This window comes from Vulpes lagopus, chromosome 7 (assembly GCF_018345385.1).
Source record: "Vulpes lagopus strain Blue_001 chromosome 7, ASM1834538v1, whole genome shotgun sequence".
Taxonomy (NCBI): Eukaryota; Metazoa; Chordata; class Mammalia; order Carnivora; family Canidae; genus Vulpes; species Vulpes lagopus.
This window is the reverse complement of record NC_054830.1, coordinates 80778274-80802246: the sequence shown is the minus strand read 5'-3', so window position 1 is coordinate 80802246 and position 23973 is coordinate 80778274. Positions and strand designations below refer to the sequence as shown.

Sequence of the window (23973 nt, the reverse complement as noted above, 5' to 3'; positions counted from 1 at the left end):
CCAGTGTCTAACAAAGCCATTCTAGTTTGTGAGAGGTGAAGTGTATGTATGTAGTGTATGTATGTGTTTTGCTGACCTCTTGTGGCTAGTAAAGGAGCCCTCTCTGGGCCCCAGGATGGAGCACCCAGCTGGGAAAGAGTCATTGAGTCTATTATGCTTACTTGTGTTTGAAAGTGTCCAGTGTTATAGAAGCTACTGAATGCCATAAATCAGATAAAAGAACCCAGAGGCTTATATGCCTGAGAGTGGAGGGATACAGCTAGCATTCCCTCACAGGCACTGTAGATCTTCTCTGTGCAGGGATGGGCAGTGCAGATCATGGAAGAGTTGGTCCAAATCAACCTTGTAGGGTTGGCCACAAACAAGCTTGATGTGGCTTTGGCCCAGCCTGGAACCCAGGGTTCTAAATAGAGTAGGACCAAATAAAGACTGGGGTCAGCCTCCTTATCAGATTCCTGAAATCCAAATCTTGCTCTAGGTTAATATAGTGGTGGGTAAGTGGGGGCCAGAAGGGGCTCTCTTGAACCTGGGAAGTGGAGCTGGGACTTTGGAAAAGAGAGGAATCTAAGAAATCTCTTTGGTATTTTTTTAGACGGTTTATGATACCTGGTTTATCACTTTCTACAACCTGGTCTACACCTGTCTCCCTGTCCTGGGCTTGAGTCTGTTTGACCAGGTAAGACCAGCAGCAAGCTTCTCTTCAGGGCTAAGCCCCTAGGCCCTTGAGGAGTATTCTCAAGAGTGGGGAGAACAACAAGAGCTGAGTTCTACAAAGTCAATTGTAAATGGAATAATTTATAGAGCAAGGAAGGGAGCTCATCACCTGGAGAAGTATCATGGGATAAAGTAAAGAATATTCCTCCTGGAGAATAATCATCAGTTTTAGAAATCCAAGTTTTCTATCTCAATTTTATTTTTATAAAAAGAAACATAGAAATTGTGCTTTATAGTAAACTAAGTGTAAATAAAAGGTAGTAAAAGGAAATAGAGTTACTAGGGTAAGACTAGGTAAAGCAAGATGCTTCAAGAAAGGAGAGACCAAAAAAACAAAAACAAAAACAAAGAAAGGAGAGACCCATACATAGATGATAAGATAAGCCAATGCAGGATGGCCTAGTTGAGAGTTCTGAAGGCCAAGCATGAGAATGTGGGTATATTTTGAGTCATAGGGAGTCAGTCTAGGGGATATCATCTGTCCCTGTCAGAAATTTCCTGGGTATTGGGGGTCCTAGTACCATACCTCTCCCTCCTTTTCTATCCCAGCCTCTAGTCTTGGGCACAATGAATAGAAAAGAACCTCCAAAGAGGAATAAAATAGCTAAAAGAGGACATGGTGAAATCATGGTTCCTGGTCTCCATCAGAGTAGGAAGGAAAATTCTCCACAAGGTAGCTGCTAGCCACAGAGCAAAAAGAGGGACAAGTTGTGTCCTATGCAGCTTCAGTTGGCTAATTCTAATGATCTACAACCTCTCAAAAACAAGCCCCAAGCTTTGTTATTCAAAGTTTCAGATTTAGGAGATGAAGATGATCCAATGGCATCCACATAGAGAATCCTGTTATCTGAGTTCACTAGTAGTATGGGAATGGGAGGAGCATCACAGAACATGGATACCCCCATGTGATTAGCTGGTCCCCATTTGCTTCCCCCTCTTCTTTTGCTGGCTTTTGAGGCAAAAAAAAAAAAAAAATCCACAAAAGGAACACTTAAAACTGGGGACTCATGTCACAACTGCCCCCTCATCCCAAGCTCCCATTCTCCCTTCCAGCTACCCCCAACCCTAATTACTCTCTATCTCCCCAACTCTGATTGCTTCCAGGTCCTTATCACCATCTTGACCTTCTCCTAGCTTTCTTCTGTTACTTAGATCATTGCCTAGAGTGTAGGATTTCAGGAAGGGTCTGTGGCCACTGCTCTGTTCTCTGGTTCCACTTCTCAAGTAATCCATGAGGAAGTTCCTAGGCAGACTGTCAGCAGACTCAGTGAGGGGAGAAACTTCTACTCTGATAGAGATGGGACCTTCTATGGAGAGACCCTGAGCCTTCCTCCTTACCCTCTGGTACTTCCAGGATGTGAATGAAACATGGAGTCTACGCTTCCCAGAGCTGTATGATCCAGGCCAGCACAACCTCTATTTCAACAAGAAGGAATTTGTGAAGTGTTTAATGCATGGGATCTATAGTTCCTTCATGCTGTTCTTTATCCCTATGGGGACCATTTACAACTCAGTGCGCAAAGATGGGAAAGAGATCTCTGATTACCAGTCCTTCTCCCTGATAGTGCAGACCGCCTTGCTCTGGGTGGTCACAATGCAGGTGTGGCTGGGGGAGTGGGGAGTAGGGGGCTAGGGGGCTTGGGTGGGCCGCCTGTCTGGAAGGGAGGGAAAGAAGGAGGGAGGGAAAGTGGGGAGGGATCATCCTCTACTATGAGGCTGGAGAAGGGAGGTAGCTGATATATCCCAGGTTGTAGAGTATTGCACATAAGAGAGTGTTTTTCAGATTGCCTTGGATACAACCTATTGGACGATAATAAGCCACATCTTCACCTGGGGTAGCCTGGGTTTCTACTTTTGCATCTTATTCTTCCTGTACAGTGATGGCTTGTGCCTAATGTTCCCCAACGTCTTCCAATTCCTAGGTAAGGCTATGCCCACCCAGTGTGTGACAAGGAGGTGGGGGTTAGGGTTGGGAAGTGTGAACCAAGTATATTTGTTTAATAAATGTTCACTGAGCAGTTATTACTATGTGCTAGGCTCATAGATAGGAATAAGACATTGTCTCTGCCCCAAAAGGACTCAAAATCTATCTAGAGAAATATTTTATCCTATTAGGTTTTCTAAGATATTTTCAAATTTCTTATCTAACTTAATCTTTGTAAGCATCCTTTGAGGTAGAAAGGGCACCATTTTAGAGACTGAGGGTTTTTAAAAATTAAATTACTCAAATCTAGCTCTCCTGGTTCCCAGTCCAATATCCTTTCTACTGTGGCATACTGCTTTATTATCTCCCACATTAATTTCCCTATCTTTCATTCTACTTTGATGGGAACAAAATATAGAGAAAGTAGATATTAGATGTATCTAGCTCTCACCTCTCATCAAGCCACTCATTTTTCCCCTCCAAAACCCTGTAGAACTCTGTGAATTCACGTGCCTTTAGAAGGAGAAAAGTATGTGAATTCACAGAGACTTTGGCTGTACAAAGGACTTCACTATAATTCTTCTGCATTGATAAGTTCTGGCTGACAGTCCCCTTCCTCTAGGCTCTGGTTCAGCCTCCCTCCCATACCTTATTGTTTACAGGTGTGGCCAGAAACACTCTGAACCTGCCACAAATATGGCTGAGTATTGTCCTCAGTGTAGTCCTCTGTATTTTGCCCGTGATTGGTTACCAGTTTTTCAAACCACTATTCTGGCCTGCCAACGTGGACAAGGTGAGTGGAACAAGGAATCTACCCAGATATAATTCATGGCCCTTCTTTGCCTTTGCCTTTGCCTTTGCCTCTGTGGATAAAAACCCTGTCCTCTCTGCTCTGGCTGCAGATTATAGACAGAATTCATCAATGCACAAGACCTCTACTGCCACTCCCTAAGCGGACCAAGCTAAAACATGCAAGCACTCGACGTTCTGCCTATGCATTCTCCCACAAACAGGGCTTTGGGGCCCTCATCACTTCTGGCAAGACAATGAAGTCCAAGGTATTCAAAAAAAAGCAGCTATCTTTTTAAAAAGTAGAGGCCCTTAGGAAAATCCCAAAGGAATCATTGCTCTTCATCCCTTGTATTCACACAACTTAATAAGGATGGATTAGAGTCCCAGGGAAACCAGCACACTCCTGCCCTTCTGCTCTCACTCCAGAGGCTCAGCCTCTTCATTCCCTAGATGGTTGTGCCCAGGTAAGGCAAGGAACAGTAAAGAAAGAGCCCCCAGATATCTGTCAGAGTTGTACAATTTCAAGAAAAAGTGATGTCAGGCCTCCCACCAACCCTTCCAAGTTTTAATCCAGAAGCAAATATGGAAATGGTGGGTAAAGGGGGCAATGTGGGAAAGAGAAAAGAAAATATGACCTAAGAATCTTACTTTGGGTGCTGTTTCCTATACCCAGAGCAGCCATAAACCTTGCCAGGGCCCCATACAAACATATCCCACCCAGACACCCTTCTCAGGTTTAACTGGGGGATTCAGGGTGAGTCTTTTACTGGCCTTGGATCTCAAAAGGAGGAGGCAGCTATGACAAGTTGGTCATAAAAAGCTGAAGGAGAGTTTCTGGACCCCCCCCCCAAAAAAAGGAGCTGATTCCTGCCTTGTTAAGACAGCTCAAGATTTCGCCTTCTTCCCTTCTTTGACCCAAGAATTGACACCTTTTCAGGCATCAGAACTGGGAGAAGGAGACTGCTTAAAAATCTTTCTTGAGGGTGGTATAAGCCACAATTGATGAACATTTTTCTTCATCCTGTAAAATTACTTTGAAAAGAAATTGTATGTATTTGGGAAATGTTTCAGAGAAGTTTATGGAGTAATAAATTGCTTATTTTGGAGTGGAGAGATGTGTATGATCTGTTGGATCTCAATGACAATAATGTCCAAGCAGTATCACTAGCCCACAGATCCCCACCACCCTTCCCACCTCCTTTTTCTCCTTCTTCAGCTCCATTTCACTTTTCTGCCCTTTGTTGCTAAACTCTATCTCGGCCTCAGTATGACCATATCCTTTAACCATATAGCTTTATCCCCTTTACACACCTTAAATATTGGTTCCCAAAGCTTAGTACTAGATTCTCTGCTTATCTTTCTTAGTATGCTTTTCCCAAGTGAATGCATGAGTTCATTTACCAACAGAAAGAAGATTCTCAACTCTCTGTCTTAGAGCTTTCTATCTTAGAACCAGATCCATTTATTAAACTGATTCTGAAATCCTTCATTTATTTGAATCTTAGGAAATTCATACTCAATCCACCAACTTGTATTAATCACTTTTCCCCAAAAACTCCACCCAGGATGCCATCACCATCATCCCAGTCACCCCAGGCAGTGATGGAAATCATTCTATATTCTCCCTCTAATGTCTAATAAGTCATCAAGTAATTTAAACTTTGCATCTTTTTTTATGTTTTGTTTTCCATTCCCTTCATTATCACTACTCTTGTTCAGACTTTTATCATCTCTCACCTGACTTGTTGCATAAAATCTCCCAACTCGTGTTCCTGGTTTTCCCCTGTCTAAAGTATCACCAGTACTACTTCCAGAGTAATCTTTATAAACAGCAAACTTGATCATGTCAAACCCCAACATAATGAATGTACTAAATGCTACTGAGTTGTATACTTTAAAATGGTGAATTGTATGTTATATTGAATTTCCCTTCAATATTTTTTTGAAAGATCAGATTAGGCAGTCTCCACCAAGAGCTTACTCTAATTCCTCAGTGTGACTTATATACCTATCCTTTTTATTTACTTGTTTCCCTGTGCATACCTTTCTCAGTGACACTTATCACAGGGCATTGGAATCATTGATATACTTGTCTGTTCACAGCATATAATAGGCCTTTAGCAAATGTTGTTGAATGAATGAACAAATGAAAGGACATTGAGATCTGCTTCTCTGCCTGTTATTATTATTATTTTTTAATCCTTTTCCTGAGCAGCATCACCTCCCACTAGCTCAAACCAGAAACCTGGAAGTCTTTCTGGACTCCTCCCTTTCCTTCTTCTAATCTAGCCCATTCTTTACCAAGTTACATATACTCTATCTTAGAAATGTCCTCAAATCTTCAATCCCTTCAAATCCCTTACTATTTGTCCCCAGTCCCACTGCTTTCATCATTTTTTGTCTAGATTATGGCAACATCTGCCTCTCTGGTCTCCTGCCTCGGACTGTTTCTTTCCAATCCATTATCCATACCACAGAGAATGACCTTTCAAAATACAAATCAGATCGGTCATTTGCCAGTTTAAAATCCTTTAATGACTCATCATAGCTTTCCTACCTCTATGCTGCCTACCTCTCCAGCTTCATCATCACTTTCTGCTCCATATGTTCTCATTTCTGCCCAAACTATTTGTAATTCTTCAAAGATTTCATTGTCTTCAGAAGCCTCTATGCTTTGTCTCTTTGTATTCTCTCCTCTTAGAATAAGCTTCCCACCTTTGTCTAGTGAATTCTAACTGCTCTTCATTCTCAGCTTTGGTCAATTCCCCGGGGGCCTTCACTGACACCCAACCTCCTATGCTGAGTTGGGTGCTTCTTCCTTGCTCCAGACCTTCCTTCTATGGACCACCTTGTACATTTTTCTTATTTTTAGTTCCCAAGATTTGAATGTATTATTACTCAGATGCCTATTTTAGTTGTGGTTTACTTCTCCATCTTCTCTACTAGACCATGGTCATCTCCTTAAGGACAAGAACTTTGTTTCATTATTGTATTCACTACTCGCATTTAGATTTTTAATGTTTTTCAGGAAAATAGTAAATTAATAAAATCTACTACCTTGCATTTGTCCTAAACTTGCCTCTTACCCTGTCCTTTCAAAAAGAATCTTATCCTTTGATATCTAGTATTCAGTTATACTTTAGGGGTCTCTTTTTATGAAATATGGTCACTCATGGTCTCCCTTATAAGCCATTTGTAAGAGAATAGTTTGGAGGGGCACCTGTGTGGGTCAGTCGGTTGAGCATCTGCCTTCAGCTCAGGTTACAATGAAGTTCCAGAAAAAAAAAAAAAAAAAACAATGAAGTTCCAGGATCGAACCCTGAGTCAGGCTCCCTGCTTGGCAGGGAATTGCTTCTCCCTCTGCATCCCCCACCTCAACTCCTCTCTCCCACTCACTCTCTCCCTTTCAAATAAATAAATAAATAAATAAATAAATAAATAAATAAATAAAATATTTTTTAAAAAAAACGAAAAGAAAATAGTTTGAATCTACAATATCTGCCAAAGCTCCTGAACAATCAGCATCCTCTACTGGTGGTTTAAATGTATCTTAGGAGATAGGAGTCTCTATCTGTGCAGAGGAGAACATGCCACATTCCAAACTGAGGGGTGAGATGACCATGCAAGACTTGAAAAAGGGGAATGTGAAAAACAAGTATGCAACTTTTAATCACCTCACCCACTTTGAGAAAAGAGCCAAAAATTCAGACATTAATAAGGGATCTTTAGAGAGAATTGCTAGTGGGTTTTGAGTCCCACCCGCAGCTCAGTTCAAGTTGAGAGGGTTTTAAGGATATTATTTGGAGAGACTGATGTAATAAATGTGTTTGGGGGATACAGAGAACTCATACCTAACTCGTACCTGGAAAATCTAAAAAGCAGAACAATTAGCTATCTGTTTCATGGCCAGATAGAAGAGGTGGCTATGGTGAGATTGGCCCACACTCCCACTGTTTTTCAGGACAAAGGGATTAATGGGAACTCCCATTAATATGGGCCATGTAACAGACCTAATTAGGGTTTCTTTATTCTGTTAGAGAGACCATCTGAAAAGTTGAAGAGATCTCAGCAGAAGAAAGCAATAGATCTGCTATCAAATGCTTAGAGATTTCTGATTAGATAAAAGGTTGCCTGAGGGTGTGATTGACTGTGAAGGGGCCTGAGGTGAATTTTCTATATCTTGATTTTGGAAGTGTTTATATGGGTACATGTATTTGTCAAAACTCATCAAACTGTACATTTAATATCTGTGAATTTTATTATATGTAGATTATACTTCAATAAAGTTGATTTTTTTTTAATTCTTAGAATTTTTTTTAAAGATTCATGTATTTATTTTAGAGAGAGAGCGAGTGCTCACAAGCAGAGGGGACAGGCAGAGGGAGAGAAGTAGACTACCAAGAATCTGATGTGCAACTGACTGAGCCACCCAGGCACCGCTGATTCTTAGAGATTTCTAAAGGAGTTGTAAGTGACCAATTAGAGCTGAATTCACCTACATTAAAGTGATTAGAATATAGGAGAAATATCTCCGCCAACAGAGAAGGAATCTCTGAAGAACCTACAAAAGGGCTCCTTGAGAAAGAGTCCGCTTTCCAGATACCTGTCAACCACTAAAACTAGTTTGTGGTAGCATTAGACAAGTAGGAACCTTCCTTATCTCTTCTCCCTCCACCCTGCTCAAACTCTGAAGAAGTGGGGTAAGGGAGAAGAGATAGACATCTACTAAGCCTCACTCCCTTTTCCCACCTAACATGGGCACCTATAGTAGGGCCAAGCTCAGAGATAGGAAAAACCGTAATTTTAAAGTTTGAAAATTAAAAAACTATTTCATGGTCTGGCTATTTTAATTATTAAAGTAAAATAAATTAATACTGGTTGCTACCTAAAAATGACCAGAAAATTCAAAGTATGCAGTCTCATAGAATGGGTTTAAAGAGTGGAAGACAAAATAAAATGGTTTTATAGTCATCCGACAAATCCCATTCTTTCAAGGTTCCAGTTTCTCTCTCTCTTTCTCTCTCTCCCTTACTCCCTCCCTTCATCACATTCATCTATACATACAACAAATATTTATTGAGCATCCACCATGATATAGGCATTGTTGTAGATGTGGAGATACAGTGAAAGCCAAAAAGGGGGCAGCCCGGGTGACTCAGTGGTTTAGCACTGCCTTCAGCCCGTGGCCTGATCCTGGAGACCTGAGATCGAGTCCCACCTTGGGCTCAAATCTTTAAAAAAGAAAGAAAGAAAGGAAGAAAGAAAGAAAAGAAAGCCAGAAAGGTTTCATCATGTATCTTACATTCTAGTAAGAGAGACAATAACAAAGTAAACAAGATCATTCAGATAATAAGTGCTATGAAGATACTTTAATGGTGAGGGACTTTGAAGAGGAAGGGGGCATTACTTTAGTCATCAGAAAAGCCCTTTCTGTGAGGAAAGTAGCATGTGAAATGAGACCTAAATGACTAGAAGTACCTAGCCCTGCAAAAACCTGATGGAAAGGCCTTATAGGCAGAATAAATAGCTAGTTAAAAGTCCCTCAGATAGGAGCTTTGTGTGAATGAAAAAGAAGCCAATGTAGACAAAACATGGTGAGCAGAGAGTAGGGCAGTTAGATAGATATGATGGAAAACAGTGGAGGGCTTTAAAGGCAGTTTGAAAGATTGCTCAGTGCAAAAGTGACATCAGGAAAACTAGGAAGCAATTAAAGTTGTCCAAGTATGGCATGGTGGTGTCTTAGAATAGCAGAGAAATAAGTGGATGAATAGAGGATATATTTGAAGGTAGAATCAAAGAATTTCATGGATTGACTACCAAAGATGCAAGCACTGGTTTATCAAATGATCCTATGGATTTTCGAAATGGCTTCTTCTCAGATAATTAGGGTACTAAATTCATGGATTACTGACCCTTCCCATACAGCTCCTGATTGGGGGGGGGGGTGAATTTAGATGGTCATGTTTGATGCCAGTTGACTCTACTATCCCTAGCCACACTTGGCCAAGAATGGATATATAACTCACTATAGCTTCTGTCTCTCTAGAAATTAGAATTATAACTCCAAGAAACTAGGTCAGTGATGAGGACAGTAGTTGAAAGGTCATAGAGTTTCAGGAAGTGGGGCCTCCCACTTTTAAAGTGGCCATGATTTGCTTTATAAAGGTAAGTGAGCCAAAAAACCCAGCCTGTATGAGAAGAATGAAGCAGATGTCCAAAGAGAGACTAGGCAGTCTTTCACATGAGGGGCTCAGTAAGTTGGGTTCAGTAAGGTCATCTTTTTCCTTGAACTAGATTGAATAGCTGCTAATAGCAGAATCACAGAGACAATTCCAGTTTACACAGGCCAGGTTTACACTCTTCATTTATATAGCCTCTTAGGAATGGGGAAATGTCACAGGATCAACTGGCTCACCCTGCACCTTTTTCTTTAAGAATTTGAAGAGGAAATAACCTTATTTACCATCATCAGAAAGAGAGAAACAAGGGAGCAACTCTTAGCCCCAACATTTTCCTGCAATTCTAGCCCAAATATTTTAAGATATGTTCAGAGTTTTTGAGAAGATTCAGCCCTGGAATACTTTGGGAGTCATCCTAGTCATTTGCTCTATTTGCTCTATTTTACCCCCTGCCTCCAACAACATATTTAATTAACCGTTAAGTCCTATTGATTCTGTATCCTACATCTACCTCTTTTCTAACCCCTCAGCTACTGCTCTAATTTAGACCTTCTCACTTCTCATCATAATTACCACAGAATCTCCTAATTGGTCTCTTTACCTTCCTCTAATTCAATATCCACACTCCTACTAGAGTGAGATTTCTAAAGTTCAAATCTGTTTGAGTACTGGTAATGATGCAAAATGTTTCTGCCCATGACAATGCAAATGATTCCTGTTCCTGATGATGCAAATCAATTTTGTCTGGTAGAAAATACACATTTACAAAAGTCAAATCCTCATCTGAATCAGTTTTAGTATCTTACTGGCTTCCTCACTAATTAGTGAATTTAATATGTGGGGTTTTTTTTTGTTTGTTTGTTTCTTTTGTATAAGACTCATGATTTTACCTTGTTAAAAAGTATCCCTTAACACAAATAACAGGGGTAACCTATGCTTCCTGAAGACAAAAATGAGACTCTACGAAAGAATAGAAAGATGTGCCATGAACCCAAGGCAGGAATCAAGCTGAACCTCAGAAGTGGAACCCACTGCTAGAAGATCACCCAAGAACCTGAGGAGTAGTCTCTTTGTATCTAGACTTGGCTCCTCTCTTTTCAACAGATTGATCGTTCTCAGCAAACTGGTTTTCTTTGCTACTTAGGCCATTTGGAAAGTAAAAGATGGTCACGGCTCTCAAATTTCCATTGTAAGTCCAACCATGAGTAAGGGTGTAGCTCTGCCCCAATTCCAAATTCTCAGGGAAGGGATTCAATTGGCCTAGTTTGGGTTAAGTCCCTCCCCTGAACCACTTAACTATACAAGCATACAGCTTTTGACTGGTCTCCCTACTAGCAGTCCTAGCCCTCTCCACGTCCCCCTCAGAATTTTATTTCTAAAATTCAAATTTGACTTGTCATTCCTCTGACTGCGTAAAGCCCCTCAGTGTCTCTCCACTGCTTACAGGATGACCCATAACTCTTTAGGAGGTCATAGGAGGTTCTTCAACACACACCTGACCATTTCTGCTGTGCTCTCTCCATTGTATCCCACACTTCAATCATATCAGTTATTTTGCTACTCTGTTCTTTTGCACACGCTGATTTCCCCACACCTTTTATCTCCTACTCATTCTTCAAAACTCATCTCACACCACTTCTGTGAAACCTGAGGATGCATTACACAGTGTAACATTTTGACTTTGACCCAAAACTATGTGAGTGGTAGGATCTCAGTCTCTAACTCTTTCACTGAGCATGGAACCAAGTGAGCTAATTATTTGGCTGGAAGAAGGAGACAACAGATCCTCAAAGTCCCACATACATCCTGCCTGCCATGAGAAGCAGAAGAGCATGGGTTCTCTTAAAGAAAAAAAAAATTTCTTGACACTTGTTAAAGATGGTAAGGCAGACCTTAAGGAGCATCACAATAGGTATGGGACCCATTGCAATGGGATCTTGCAGTAGGGGAGAGGCTGAGCTCAACTCAAACACCAAAAAGCACAGTGGGCATTTTATAGCCAAGGGGCAGAGTAGGGGTCAGCGGATACAAAATTAGTCTTTAGTCTTCGCAGACAGCTATAATGAAATATGATTCTGTAGCTTATAAACAACAGAAATTTATTTCTCACAGTTCTGGAGGCTAGAAATCCCAGATCAGAGTGCCAGCATGGTGAGGCTCCCTTCTCCAGATGTGGATTGGGCTAGGGACCTCTGAGAGATGTCTTCCCTAAGAGCACTAGTCCAATTCATGTGCCTCAAGAGATTTATCACTTCTCAAAGGCCCGGCTTCCTAGCACCATCACCTCTGGAGGTATTTCAGTGTGTGAATTTCTGAGACACACAAAACATTCATACCACGGATAGCAATTGCTAGGAAGGTCTCAGAATTCTTGCTAAAGGTCAGGGTGGTAAGATATGGAAGGTGATCAGATACCAAATTGGGTGGGGGATTCTCACCAGACTGACTTAGCAGGATTCTTGCTCAAACTGGATTCTACAGGTAAGCCCAAGGTCAGGCCTAGTCCAGCAGAGAACTCAGAGGAGCCTGACTCAAGTTTTGGTCCAAGGAGAGTGTCTTTGTCAGTTCCAGGTTTTACCAGGGCTTCTTAACCCTGGCGATTACACGGGGTACTTTTAAAAACATCAAAGCTTGGGCGCCACCCAACGACCACTACACTCCCATCCCAGTGATCCTGACGGAGACCTTCTCGGCTGAGGTCAGGCCTTGGTTTTACTGCTCTGTTGTGAGTTTCTGCTTTCCCGAAGAGGTTGTGCTGGAGTGCCAGGGTTGAGAATTGCTGCTTTGGGCGAAGGTGGGTGTGCAAACACACCTAACCCCGAAGCTATTAGCCCCGCGCCCACGGTCCACGGGGTTCCGGGGCACCCGAGCGGCGCAGGCGGCGCCCCACCCCGAGGGGGGCGGGGCGAGGCGGGGGCGGGGCCGCGGAGGGCGGGGCCGCGGCCGAAGCCTCGCCGCTCCCCTCGCGGGAAAGCACTGCGCGTGACTCGCTGCGCCCATCGCCGCAAGAAGCGGGGGAGGTGGGCGAGCACCGCCGGCCCGGAGGACCGAACCAACGCGCCGTCCGCGGGGGCGGCATGAGGGCAACCCAGATCCGACCATCGGTGCCGCGGCTGCAGGGGGGACTGGACATTACCACCCCGGCTGGAGAGGAGGGGGACGCCGGCCTGTCCCGGCTGCAGCGCGACCCCAGGAGGGCGCGAGACGCCGCCGCCGCCGCCGCCGCCAACACCCTCACCGCCCGCACCTTAGGATCACGCTGAGGCGAGAAACGAGGTAGGGACGCCTCTTTGGGGTTGGCGGGGTCCGGAAGACCCGTTGCCCTCACGTTCCAAGTGATCCCTTAGGAGAAAGCCCTGGGTGCGCCCCCGCCCTTCCCCTCAGCCCTGCGCGCTGGCCCTTCATCCGCACCCTCCGGGTCCGCTCCCACCCTCCGGACCGACCAAACCTGCCCTCCTCCTGACCCTTCTGCTCTACCATCCGCTGAACCCTCAAGCACCAAGGACCAAACATTCCTTTGGGCGTCACCCCAGATCCACCCCAACCGTCTCCTCAAACTGTCCCTTCGGTGGCACCCTCAGCTGACTCCCCCGTCATCGTTGTACCCACATCTCCTGTGGCAGCCCTGGTGGGGAGCGCAGGCGCCGAGCACCGAGCCCCAGGACTGTTGACGGGATGGGGGGCCTCCTTGCAGCCAGTGCCAGCCGGGCCTTGTGTGCCCCCTCGGCCCCTTTGACCTCCCTAGCGGGTATCCGCCTGAGCCAGGCTAGATCTCTCACTCTCACCTTCGGAAAACGCCTGACATTTTGCCCGACAAGTCCCGCCGCCACTGCATTTACCAGCTTCGAAGGGCATGGTGATCCCGCGCCCAGGGCTGGCTGGGGACTGCCAGGCTGGCCCAGCAGACAGCAGGGGGCCGTCCTGGGGGCAAAGACCACACTCTATTCATTTGTACCCCAGCTCCCGAGCACTGTGCCTGACACACGTTTGCACTCAGTTAATATTTGATGGGTGGATAAATGAATGAAGGAGCCCAATGCAGAAGGTACAAGGCAGAGTGCTTTGGTGGGAAAGGTGTCTCTAGGCACATGAAGAGGGGAAAGGGAAGAGCATCTGGAGGGTTATTTGCTCTACTCCTATCAGGAGCCTAAAACTGAATATACTCAGTCTTTCAATTCATGAATCTAATTTTAATTCAGGTAGGACCTTCTATGTATCAGATGTTTTCCACTAACCTTCTGTGTACTGAAAAAAACTCAGGGCTGGGTACTGCAGAAATTCTTACTGGTAAGTGCCTTAGAGGCTGCCCAGATAATCTTGAAAGAGCTTTTGCCCAAGTGACCTGCTACTCTTGTCCTAGAGACTAACTACTCCCTGTGGGGAAATATTCTGGAGGTCAGCCACAGCCTTTAAAGCTGACTCAGTGTAGCCTGTCAGCTGGTGCTTCAGGACAGGTTGAGGAATAAAATCCCTCATTGATTTTTGCCCTTTAGCTCCTGGATACCCCCACCGATGCCCCTGAGAGATTGGAGTGGTAGACATCCCAGGCAGGCCTAATATGATTAAGATCAAATATTCCTAAATACTACTGTAGTATGATCAGGCCATATGGGGCCATTTATGGCCTCTCAGTAGACCTGAGTCAGACAGGGGTCACCACTATGTGAACAGTATCAGTAATATATGAGAATGTGAGCCTTTTAAAGATGGAATTCTCAAAGAACAGCCTGAAACCTGTTTTTGTTGATTCTTAGGAGGATAACCTGAACAGATTCAGATTCCTGAAGGTGAGACAGGGTTCAGAGACCTCAGTTTTGGCCCAGGTTCTGTAGGGGAAGTAGATGACACTGCAGAGTGATGAAAAAATGGCTGGGAAGCTGTAGGAGTTGATAAGCTGAAAGTAGTTGCCTGACCAGTAGTGGCATTATTTTAACTGGGGCTCAGAGTATTAGTAAGTACAAATAATTTTTGGAGTTTCTAGGAGACAGTGATACGGCTTTGGGGAAGGAAGAGAGATCCCACCACTATCCCTATTTTGTTACCTATGCTCCTCCTTTCACTTACGCTTACCACCTTTGTTTCTCTTCCACTTTGAGCCAGGTCAAAATCGGATTTCCTCTGATTGTTTTAAGTGTTGAAAGTTCTTTTTTGAGGCCTGGCCTGACTAACAAGAAGCTGAGTATGTCCTCACCCATTTCTAGCTTTGATTTATCCTTCTCCATTTTCTCTTTTTTCCCACTCTCTGATCTGCCTTTATAAAGTAAGTCTTGGACCATAGAAACCCAAAGCAGGGAGGGGCTCCCAAACTGGAGTCCACATGGGCATTGCATCTGGAGACCAATACCTTTTTTGGTGGGGAAGGTGAAACCAATACATTTTTTTTTAAAGATTTTATTTATTTATTCATGAGAGACAGAGAGAGAGAGAGAGAGAGAGGCAGAGACACAGGCAGAGGAAGAAGCAGGCTCCATGAAGGGAGCCTGATGTGGGACTTGATCCTGGGTCTCCAGGATCACGCCCTGGGCTCAAGGCGGCGCCAAACCACTGAGCCACCCAGGCTGCCTGAAACCAATACATTTTTAAGGAGTTTTACTTTCACCTGTCTAGGCTCCCTATTAAGTAAGGCCTCAGCCCAGAACACTCTGGATTTTTTAATTTATTTTCTCTTCAACTCACAATACTTCAGAGTGTTGCCAGATAAAATACAAGATGCCAAGTTAAATTTGAATTTCAGGTAAACAATAAAGTGTCCTGTATTTTTGTTTGCTAAATCTGGCAACCCTAGTTCATGGGGAGGCTTATGTGTTCTAATTTTCTCTCTGCAAACTTAGGACAATAACTCACCCTTCTGTTACTCATACACAATGACTGAGCACTCTATTAAAAGTCACTTGACTGGGATGGTTCATGACACGTTAGGTAAGGACAGGCTCTATAGAGATAGTATGATTGATCAATGTTTGGGTTACCCGAAAAACACCTACTCGGACACTGGCATATAATATTATAGTACTTGTCAAATGAGTCTGTCATGTAAAATGACCATATTATTTTGAGTGGCCAGATGTTAACATCGCTCTGAGAGAGATAGCTAGGAGTGGAGATGAGAGTGGGATGGGGGGGTAGATTTCTTTTTTTTTTTGGGGGGGGGGGTAGATTTCTAACAAAGTGTAACTTGTAGCAGAACCTCTCGTACTGCATTAACTTTTTTTAAATTATGGTAATATATATATGTATATATACACACACACACACACACACACACAACATAAAATTTACCATTTTAACTATTTTTTTAATCCTTTTTTTTCATCATAATAACTATACTTTTGAATTTCCATCCCTTATCCCCCCATTCCCTTTCCCACCTCCTCTCTGGTAACCATCAGTTTGTTCTCTATAGTTAAGAGTCTCAGGGCTCCTGGGTAGCTCAGTTAAGTGTCCAGCATGATTTGGGCTCAGGTCATGATCTCAGGGTTGTGAGATGGAGCTCCATGTCAGGCTCTGCACTGGGGGCATAGTGCCTGCTTACTATTCTCTCTTCCTCACCGTCTGCCCCTCCCCCACTCCGGTCTCTTAAAAAAGTCTGTTTCATGGTTGTCTCTTTTTTCCCCTTTGTTCATTTGTTTCATTTCTTAACTTCCACATATGATTAAGATCTTATGGTATTTGTCTTTCTCTGACTGACTTATTTTGCTTAGCACTGTGCTCTCTAGCTCTATCCGTGTTGTTGCAAATGGTAAGATCTCATTCTTTTTTATAACTGAATAATATTCCGTTTTATATATATATATCTCACATCTTCTTTGTCCATTCATCTATTGATGGACTTAGGCTGCTTCCATAGTTTGGCTACTGTAAATAATGCTGCAATAAACATAGGAATGGGAGTACCTGAGTGGCTCAGTAGGTTGGGCATCTGCCTTTGGCTTAGGTCATGATCCTAGGGTCCTGGGATCCAGCCCCACATTGGGCTCCCTGCTCAGCTGTGAATCTGCTTCTCCCTCTGCCCCTCCCCCTGCTCATGCTTGTGCATATGAGTGCTCTCCCTCTCTCTCTGAAATAAGTAAATTTTTTAAAAATAAAAATAAAAAACTTAAGAATGCATGTATCCCATGAAATTAGTGTTTTTGTATTTTTTGGATAAATACCGAGTAGTACAATTACTGGATCATGGGGTAGTTCTAATTTTAATTTTTTGAGGAAACCCCATACTGTTTTCCATAGTGGCTGCACCAGTTTGCATTCCCATCAACGGTGTAAGAGGGTTCCTTTTTTCCACATCCTTACCAATGCTTGTTGTTTCTTGTGTTTTGATTTTAGCTATTCTGACAGGTGTGAGGTGATATCTCATTGTGGTTTTGGTTTGCATTTCCCTGATGAGTGATGTTGAGCATCTTTTCACGTGTCTGTTGGCTATCTGTATATCTTCTTTGGAGAAATTTTAACCACTCCGAAGTGTACAGTTCAGTGGCATTAAGTATATTCACACTGTTATCCATCCATCACCACTATCCATCTATAAAACTTTTTCATCTTCTCAAACTGAAACTCCATACCCATTTAACCATAATTCTCATTCCCTTCCCCAGAGCCTCTGACAACATTCTGCTTTCTTTCTTTATGAATTTGACTATTCTAGATACTTCATATAAGTTAAACCATATTATATTTCTGTGACTAGTTTATTTCTTTTACCATAATGTCTTCAGGGTTCATCCATTTTGCAGCTCATATCTGAATTTCCTTCCTTTTTAAGGCTGAATAATAGTCATTGATATATATACCACATTCTACTTATTCATTCATTTATTAATGGACACTTGGGTTGCTTCCACCTTTTAGCTATTGTGAATAATGCTGCTATGAACATGAGTGTACAAATATCTATTCGAATTCCTGCTTGTAATTCTTTTAGGTATATACCCAAAAATGGAATTGCTGAATTATATGGTCATTTTATGTTCACTTTTTTTGAAGAACCAGCAGATTGTTTTCCACAGGCTCTACCATTTTACATTCCCACCAGCAATATAAAAGGTTCCAGTTCTTCCACATCCTTGCCAACACTTGTTATTTCTGTTTTTGTTTTTGTTTTGTTTTTAGTAACAAAAGGTTGTGAAATGGTATTTCATTGTGGTTTTGATTTGTACTTCTTTAATGGTTAATGATGCTGAGCATCTTTTCATGGGGTTATTGGCTACTTTTATATTTTCTTTAGAGAAATGTCTCTTAAAATCCTTTGCCCATTTTTTAAGTGGGTTACATGTCTTTATTGTTGAGTTGTGGGGGTTCTTTATATAATCTGGATAGAAGTCCTTATCAGATATATCATATGCAAATATATTCTCCCATTCTGTGAATTGCCTTTTCACTTTGTTGATTGTCCTTTGATACACAAAAGTTTTAAATTTTGGCGAAATCCAGTTTATCTGTTTTTTCTTTTGTTGCCTGTGCTTTTGGTGCAACATATAAGAAATCATTGCCAAATTCAGTGTCACAAAGTTTTTCCCTTATATTTTGTTCTAAGTTTTTTATAGTTTCATGTTTTATGGTTAAGTCTTTGATCCATTTTGAGTTAATTTTTGTATATAGTGTAAGACAAAAGCCCAACTTCATTCTTTTGCATGTGGATATCAATTTTTCCAATACCATTTATTGAAAAGACTGCCCTTTCCCCATCAAATAGTCCTAGCATTCTTTTTTTTTTTTTAAAGAAATTTTTTTAAGATTTTATTTATTTATGAGAGAGAGAGAGAGAGAGAAAGGCAGAGACACAAGAAGGCTCCATGCAGGGAACCCGACGTGGGACTCGATCCTGGGTCTCCAGGATCACGCCCTGGGCGGAAGGCGGCGCTAAACCACTGAGCTGCCCTAGTCCTAGCATTATTATCAAAAATAATTTGACCAGATATGCCAGAGTTTATTTCCAGGCTCTCTATTCTGTTCCATTGGTTTATATGTCTGTATTTATGCCAATACCACACTCTTTTGATTACTATAGCTTTGTAGTAAGTGTCACAATTAGGAAATGGGAGCCTTCCAACTTTATTCTCCTTTTTAAAGATTGTTTTGTGGGATACCTGGGTGTCTCAGTGGTCGAGCATCTGCCTTTGGCTCAGGCCATGATCCCGAGGTCCTGGGATCAAGTCCTGCATCAGGCCGCCCTCAGAAAGTCTGCTTCTTCCTCTGCCTATGTCTTTGCTCTATGTGTTTCTCGTGAATAAATAAATAAAATCTAAAAAAAAAAAAAAAAAAAAAAAAGCTTGTTTTGCTATTCAGGATCCCTTAGGATTCCATATGAATTTTAAGATAGATTTTTCTATTTCTGCAAAAAATACTATTAGGATTTTGAAAATGATTGCATTGAATCTGCAGATCACTTTGGGTAGTATTGAGATTTTTTTATTATTAATGTGGAAAGAACACTTAACAATGTATTGTTGACTATAGGTACTTTGTTGTACAGCAGATCTCTAGAGCTTATTCATCTTACTTGACTGAAACTTGATACCTATTGAACAGCAACTCCGTATTTCCCTGTCCCCTAGCCCTTGGCAACCACAATTCCACTTTTTTTTTCTCCACTTTTTCATTAATTAATTATCTATTGTATATACCTCATGTAAGTGAAATCAGGTTTTCTTTTCTGTACTTAGATTATTTCACATAGCATAATGTCTCTTTATGTTGTCATACATTGCAGGTTCTGACATTTAACTGTTTTAAGTCTTATAATCCATGAACACAGGATATCTATTTATTTGTGTTTTCTTTCATTTCTTCCTCCAATTTTTTATAGTTTTTATTGTACAAGTCTTTTACCTCTTTGATTAAACTTACTCCTAGGTATTTTATTCTTTTTTTTTTTTTTTAATTTTTATTTATTTATGATAGTCACAGAGAGAGAGAGAGAGAGGCAGAGACACAGGCAGAGGGAGAAGCAGGCTCCATGCACTGGGAGCCTGATGTGGGATTCGATCCCGGGTCTCCAGGATCGCGCCCTGGGCCAAAGGCAGGTGCCAAACCGCTGTGCCACCCAGGGATCCCCTCTTTTTGATGTTATTGTAAATGGAATTGTTTTTTTCATTTCCTTTTCATATTGTTCTTTGCTGGTGTATAGAAGCACAACAGATTTTTATGTGTTGATTTTGTATCCTGCAGCTCTGCCAGATAATTTACTAGTTCTAAGAGTTTTTTTTCCTTGTAAGATCATGTCATCTTTTTCTTGCCTTTCGAATAGAAGTATGTTTGATGATTTGTTATGCAAGTCCTTAACAGAGAACAAAGAACAAAAGAGAACAAAACTGAGAACAAAACTGTATATTAGCCTAGTATATCAGTTAGTATTCATAGTGAATCATTAAGAAAAAGTTTTAAAAAATAAAAAGTTAAGTTATAACCTATATACTGTATACAAAACAAAGCATATAAGTAAAAATGTACCTTTTTTAAAAAAAAAGATTTTATTTATTCATTTGCGAGAGAAAGAGAGAACCTGTGCGCATGTGCGGACGTGCACTTGTGCTAGCTGAGGGAGAAGCAAGCAGACCCTACCATGATCCCTGACACAGGGCTCTATTGCATGACCCTGAGATGATGACCTGAGCTGAAAGCAAGAGTCGGGCACTTAACCAACTGACCCATCCAGGTGCTCCAGTAAAAGTGTATTTTAAAAGGAGTTTTACCAGGGATCCCTGGGTGGCGCAGTGGTTTGGCGCCTGCCTTTGGCCCAGGGCGTGATCCTGGAGACCTGGGATCGAATCCCACATCGGGCTCCTGGTGCATGGAGCCTGCTTCTCCCTCTGCCTATGTCTCTGCCTATCTCTCTCTCTCTGTGACTATCATAAGTAAAAAAAAATAAAAGGAGTTTTACCAAAATATCTAAAGTGGTATTGTTTTAAAAAAAAAAAAAAAGACTTTATTTACTTATTCAAGAACGGGGAAAGTGCCAGAGAGCACAAGGGGGTGGGGGACAGCAGAGGAAGAGGAAGAAGCAGGCCCCCTGCTGAGCAGAGACCTCAATGTTGAGCTCCATCCCAGGATCCTGGGATCATGACCTGAGCCAAAGGCAGACACTTAACAAATTGAGCCACGCAGGCACCCCACAAATATCTGAAGTTTCTTTTTTTTTTTTTTTTTTTTATTTATTTATTTATTTATTTATTTATGATAGTCACAGAGAGAGAGAGAGAGGCAGAGACACAGGCGGAGGGAGAAGCAGGCTCCATGCACCCGGAGCCTGATGTGGGATTCGATCCCGGGTCTCCAGGATCGCGCCCTGGGCCAAAGGCAGGCACCAAACCGCTGCGCCACCCAGGGATCCCTGAAGTTTCTTAAAAATTAATTTTGATACTTCAAGAAGAAATCCTCTGTTCTCTAGAATTCTTGATTTAACAGGATAGTCTTTTATCTCCTCCAGGAAGATAAGACATCAAGCTTTGAAGTATCTGCTGTTTTTCATTTGTGTGAAGTCCTATAGTCAAGGGCAATGGATTGATAACTGAGTAGAGAGAAAAATAGGTCCAGGCAGCTTCTGGCTAGACTTTAGTTATCTTAGGATCCAAAGTCTATACTTAACTTGCTTATCTTACTAACCTAAAATCTATATTTAACTTGTTTATTGTTTTTTATACTTTTGTACTTTCTTTTCTTGTACAACTCTTTTTAAAAATAAAATATAGGCTTATATTTATTTAGTGTACTCAGGGAGAAATGGAAAGTTATTTTTATCCATACTCAGGTAAAGAAAAAAAAAAAAAAAAAAGGATAGCAGTCTTCCTAAACTCAGAATAGATAGGGTTCAGGTGACCCTAAGGAAAGAAAGCAAAAACTCAAGAAGGGAAAGTTGAGGACCTACTGCTGATCCCATTCATTATGGAGTTCTCTTACAAAATATTATTTCCTGGGATCCCTGGGTGGTGCAGCGGTTTGGCGCCTGCCTTTGGCCCAGGGCGCGATCCTGGAGACCCGGGATCGAATCCCACGTCGGGCTCCCGGTGCATGGAGCCTGCTTCTCCCTTTGCCTGTGTCTCTGCCTCTCTCTCTCTCTCTCTGTGTGTGTGACTATCATAAATAAATAAAAAAAATAAAAAAAAAAAACAAAATATTATTTCCTTGTTTTTTAAAGTGTTGTGTTCCATTTACTTAAGGATACAGCCAGGTTTTGGGGCACTTGGGTGGCTCAGTCAGTTAAGGGCCTGCCTTCAGCTCAGGTCATGATCTGGGGTGGGGGGGGGGGGGTGGGGGGGGGGTGGGGGGGGGGGGGTGGTCAAGCCTGGTGTTGGGCTCCCTGCTGAGCAGGGAGTCTGCCTCTCCCTCTGCCTCTCCCCACTACTTGTGCTTGCTCTCTCTCCAATAAATAAATAAATAATATTAAAAAATATATATACAGCTGAGCTCTTTTTATCCAAACTAACCTATTCTCTGCGGGTTCTGTATAGCTAGAGTTTTTCTATAAGACTAATCCTTTAAATATCCCCCTTTTATTATCCCCCTTTTATTTCCTTTAAATATCCCCCAAAGCATAATTTAAATTTTTCTGTCTCACTTATATATTACTATATAACAAACCACCCCAGAACTTAGTGACTTAAAACAATGATTGATAACATCCCTCTGCTTCTCCCTCTGCCTCTCCCCACTACTTGTGCTTGCTCTCTCTCCAATAAATAAATAAATAATATTAAAAAATATATATACAGCTGAGCTCTTTTTATCCAAACTAACCTATTCTCTGTGGGTTCTGTAAAGCTAGAGTTTTTCTATAAGACTAATCCTTTAAATATCTCCCTTTTATTATCCCCCTTTTATTTCCTTTAAATATCCCCCAAAGCAAAATAATTTAAATTTTTCTGTCTCACTTATATATTACTATATAACAAACCACCCCAGAACTTAGTGACTTAAAACAATGATTGATAACATCCCACAATTTTGTGAGTTGGCTTGGTGGGTTTTTTGCAGTTCCAAAAGGGGAGTTCTAGAAATATTTTGATATATATATATTTTTAATTTTTATTTTAAGTGGGCTCCACACTCAACATGGGGCGTGAACGCAAGACCCTGAGATCAAGTCACATGATCTCTCCTGACTGAGCCAGCCAGGTGCCCTCCCCCTTCTTTTAACGTAACATATTTTTTTAACTTTTTAAAATTTTTATAGGAGTTCTAGAATTTTTTTTTTTAAATGTAGGCTCCACACCCAGTGTGGAGCCCAACTCGGGCCTTGAACTCACTACCCTGAGCTGAGATCAAGGTCTGAGCTGAAATCAAGAGTTGGATGCTTAACTGACTAAGCCACCCAGGCACCCCAGGAGTTCTAGAAATATTTTGAATAGGAGCCCTACTGGAATGAATTAAATCTTTTAAGGTAACTACTTTGAAGCATGTCTCTTACTTGGTTGTACTAGTCTACTAGTCTACTTCTTTAAAATTTTATTTTCTTTCTACTTATGGCTATAGTTAACTTCTGTAGTGGTTATTTCAGTTTATAGGCTGATTTCTGTAATGTGCTTTGCTTGAGATCCAACACAGCAACCTACAACATCATTAGTTTATTCATCCCTAATGATAGTGATTGGAAAAGGAGGCCTGGAAGCCTGAGGCCTGCCTCATTATGTATTCGTGAGTCCTTTCTAAACAACCAAGTGGTAGTAATAGTTAACAAGGGTCATTGATCTCTGGGGAACAAAAGACAGCTGTGGCTTTGTGTTGGTTTGTGAAGATCTGTAGTAGAGAATCGCAATCTTGTTTTAGAGGGGAGTTCTTTGTTTAAATATTCCACAAGAAAGTGGAGACAAAAAGATAAAATCTGAGCTGTTTTAATTGAAGGCAAGGAGTTGGGGAAATAGAGTCTAACCTGGTTCTCTCTTTCCCTCCTTTCCTCTCCATCCCCTTCATCTACCTTTCTTTCAGTCCCCTGAAAGAGCTTTGTAAAGCACAATTTGAAAGCCACTGATAAAGATGTTTCTCCTGCTAAGCCATGTCTCCAAAGTAGAAACATGTTCAAATAAATGGTTGAATAGGAGTTCCCATCATCTTCGATTGACCACCCACCAATAGCCAATCATGGTTTGAGAGAAGGGTAACCAAAATGTGCTCTGCACATTTGATTCCTAAATTCCTATATGAAACTGATAGCTTTAATTTAACAGACTGCATCAAACTAGGAATGAATTATAGATATCTTTTGCCCCTTAATCTAAGACCTGTGCTAACTTGTTGACCCTTTTTAGCCCAAAGCCAAGGAAAATTTTTCTAGCCATACTCCCTGGTTTATAGTATATTTAATATCTTTTATTCCGCTTCTTTTTAAAAAAAAAGATTTTATTTATTTATTCATGAGAGATACAGAGAGAAAGA

General features: G+C 41.7%; 2 protein-coding genes across 3 annotated transcripts in view; both read left to right on the top strand.

Annotated features, from left to right (window-relative positions):
* LOC121494480 (phospholipid-transporting ATPase FetA-like) overlaps positions 1-6647 on the top strand; it is a 124700-nt gene extending 118053 nt beyond the window's left edge. The window contains exons 25-29 of the mRNA XM_041760969.1: positions 593-676; positions 2069-2314; positions 2498-2636; positions 3301-3431; positions 3541-6647. Coding sequence (XP_041616903.1) covers positions 593-676; positions 2069-2314; positions 2498-2636; positions 3301-3431; positions 3541-3726 — 786 coding nt within the window. The 3' untranslated portion in view covers positions 3727-6647. The remainder of the gene's footprint in view (positions 1-592; positions 677-2068; positions 2315-2497; positions 2637-3300; positions 3432-3540) is intronic.
* A 5887-nt stretch (positions 6648-12534) lies between these two features.
* RUSC2 (RUN and SH3 domain containing 2) overlaps positions 12535-23973 on the top strand; it is a 70475-nt gene continuing 59036 nt past the window's right edge. Inside the window, exon 1 of one of the 2 annotated variants that reach the window (XM_041760959.1) lies at positions 12535-12885. The gene's annotated coding sequence lies outside the window, so the exon portion shown is untranslated. The remainder of the gene's footprint in view (positions 12886-23973) is intronic. The other variant, XM_041760957.1, reaches the window with a different exon arrangement.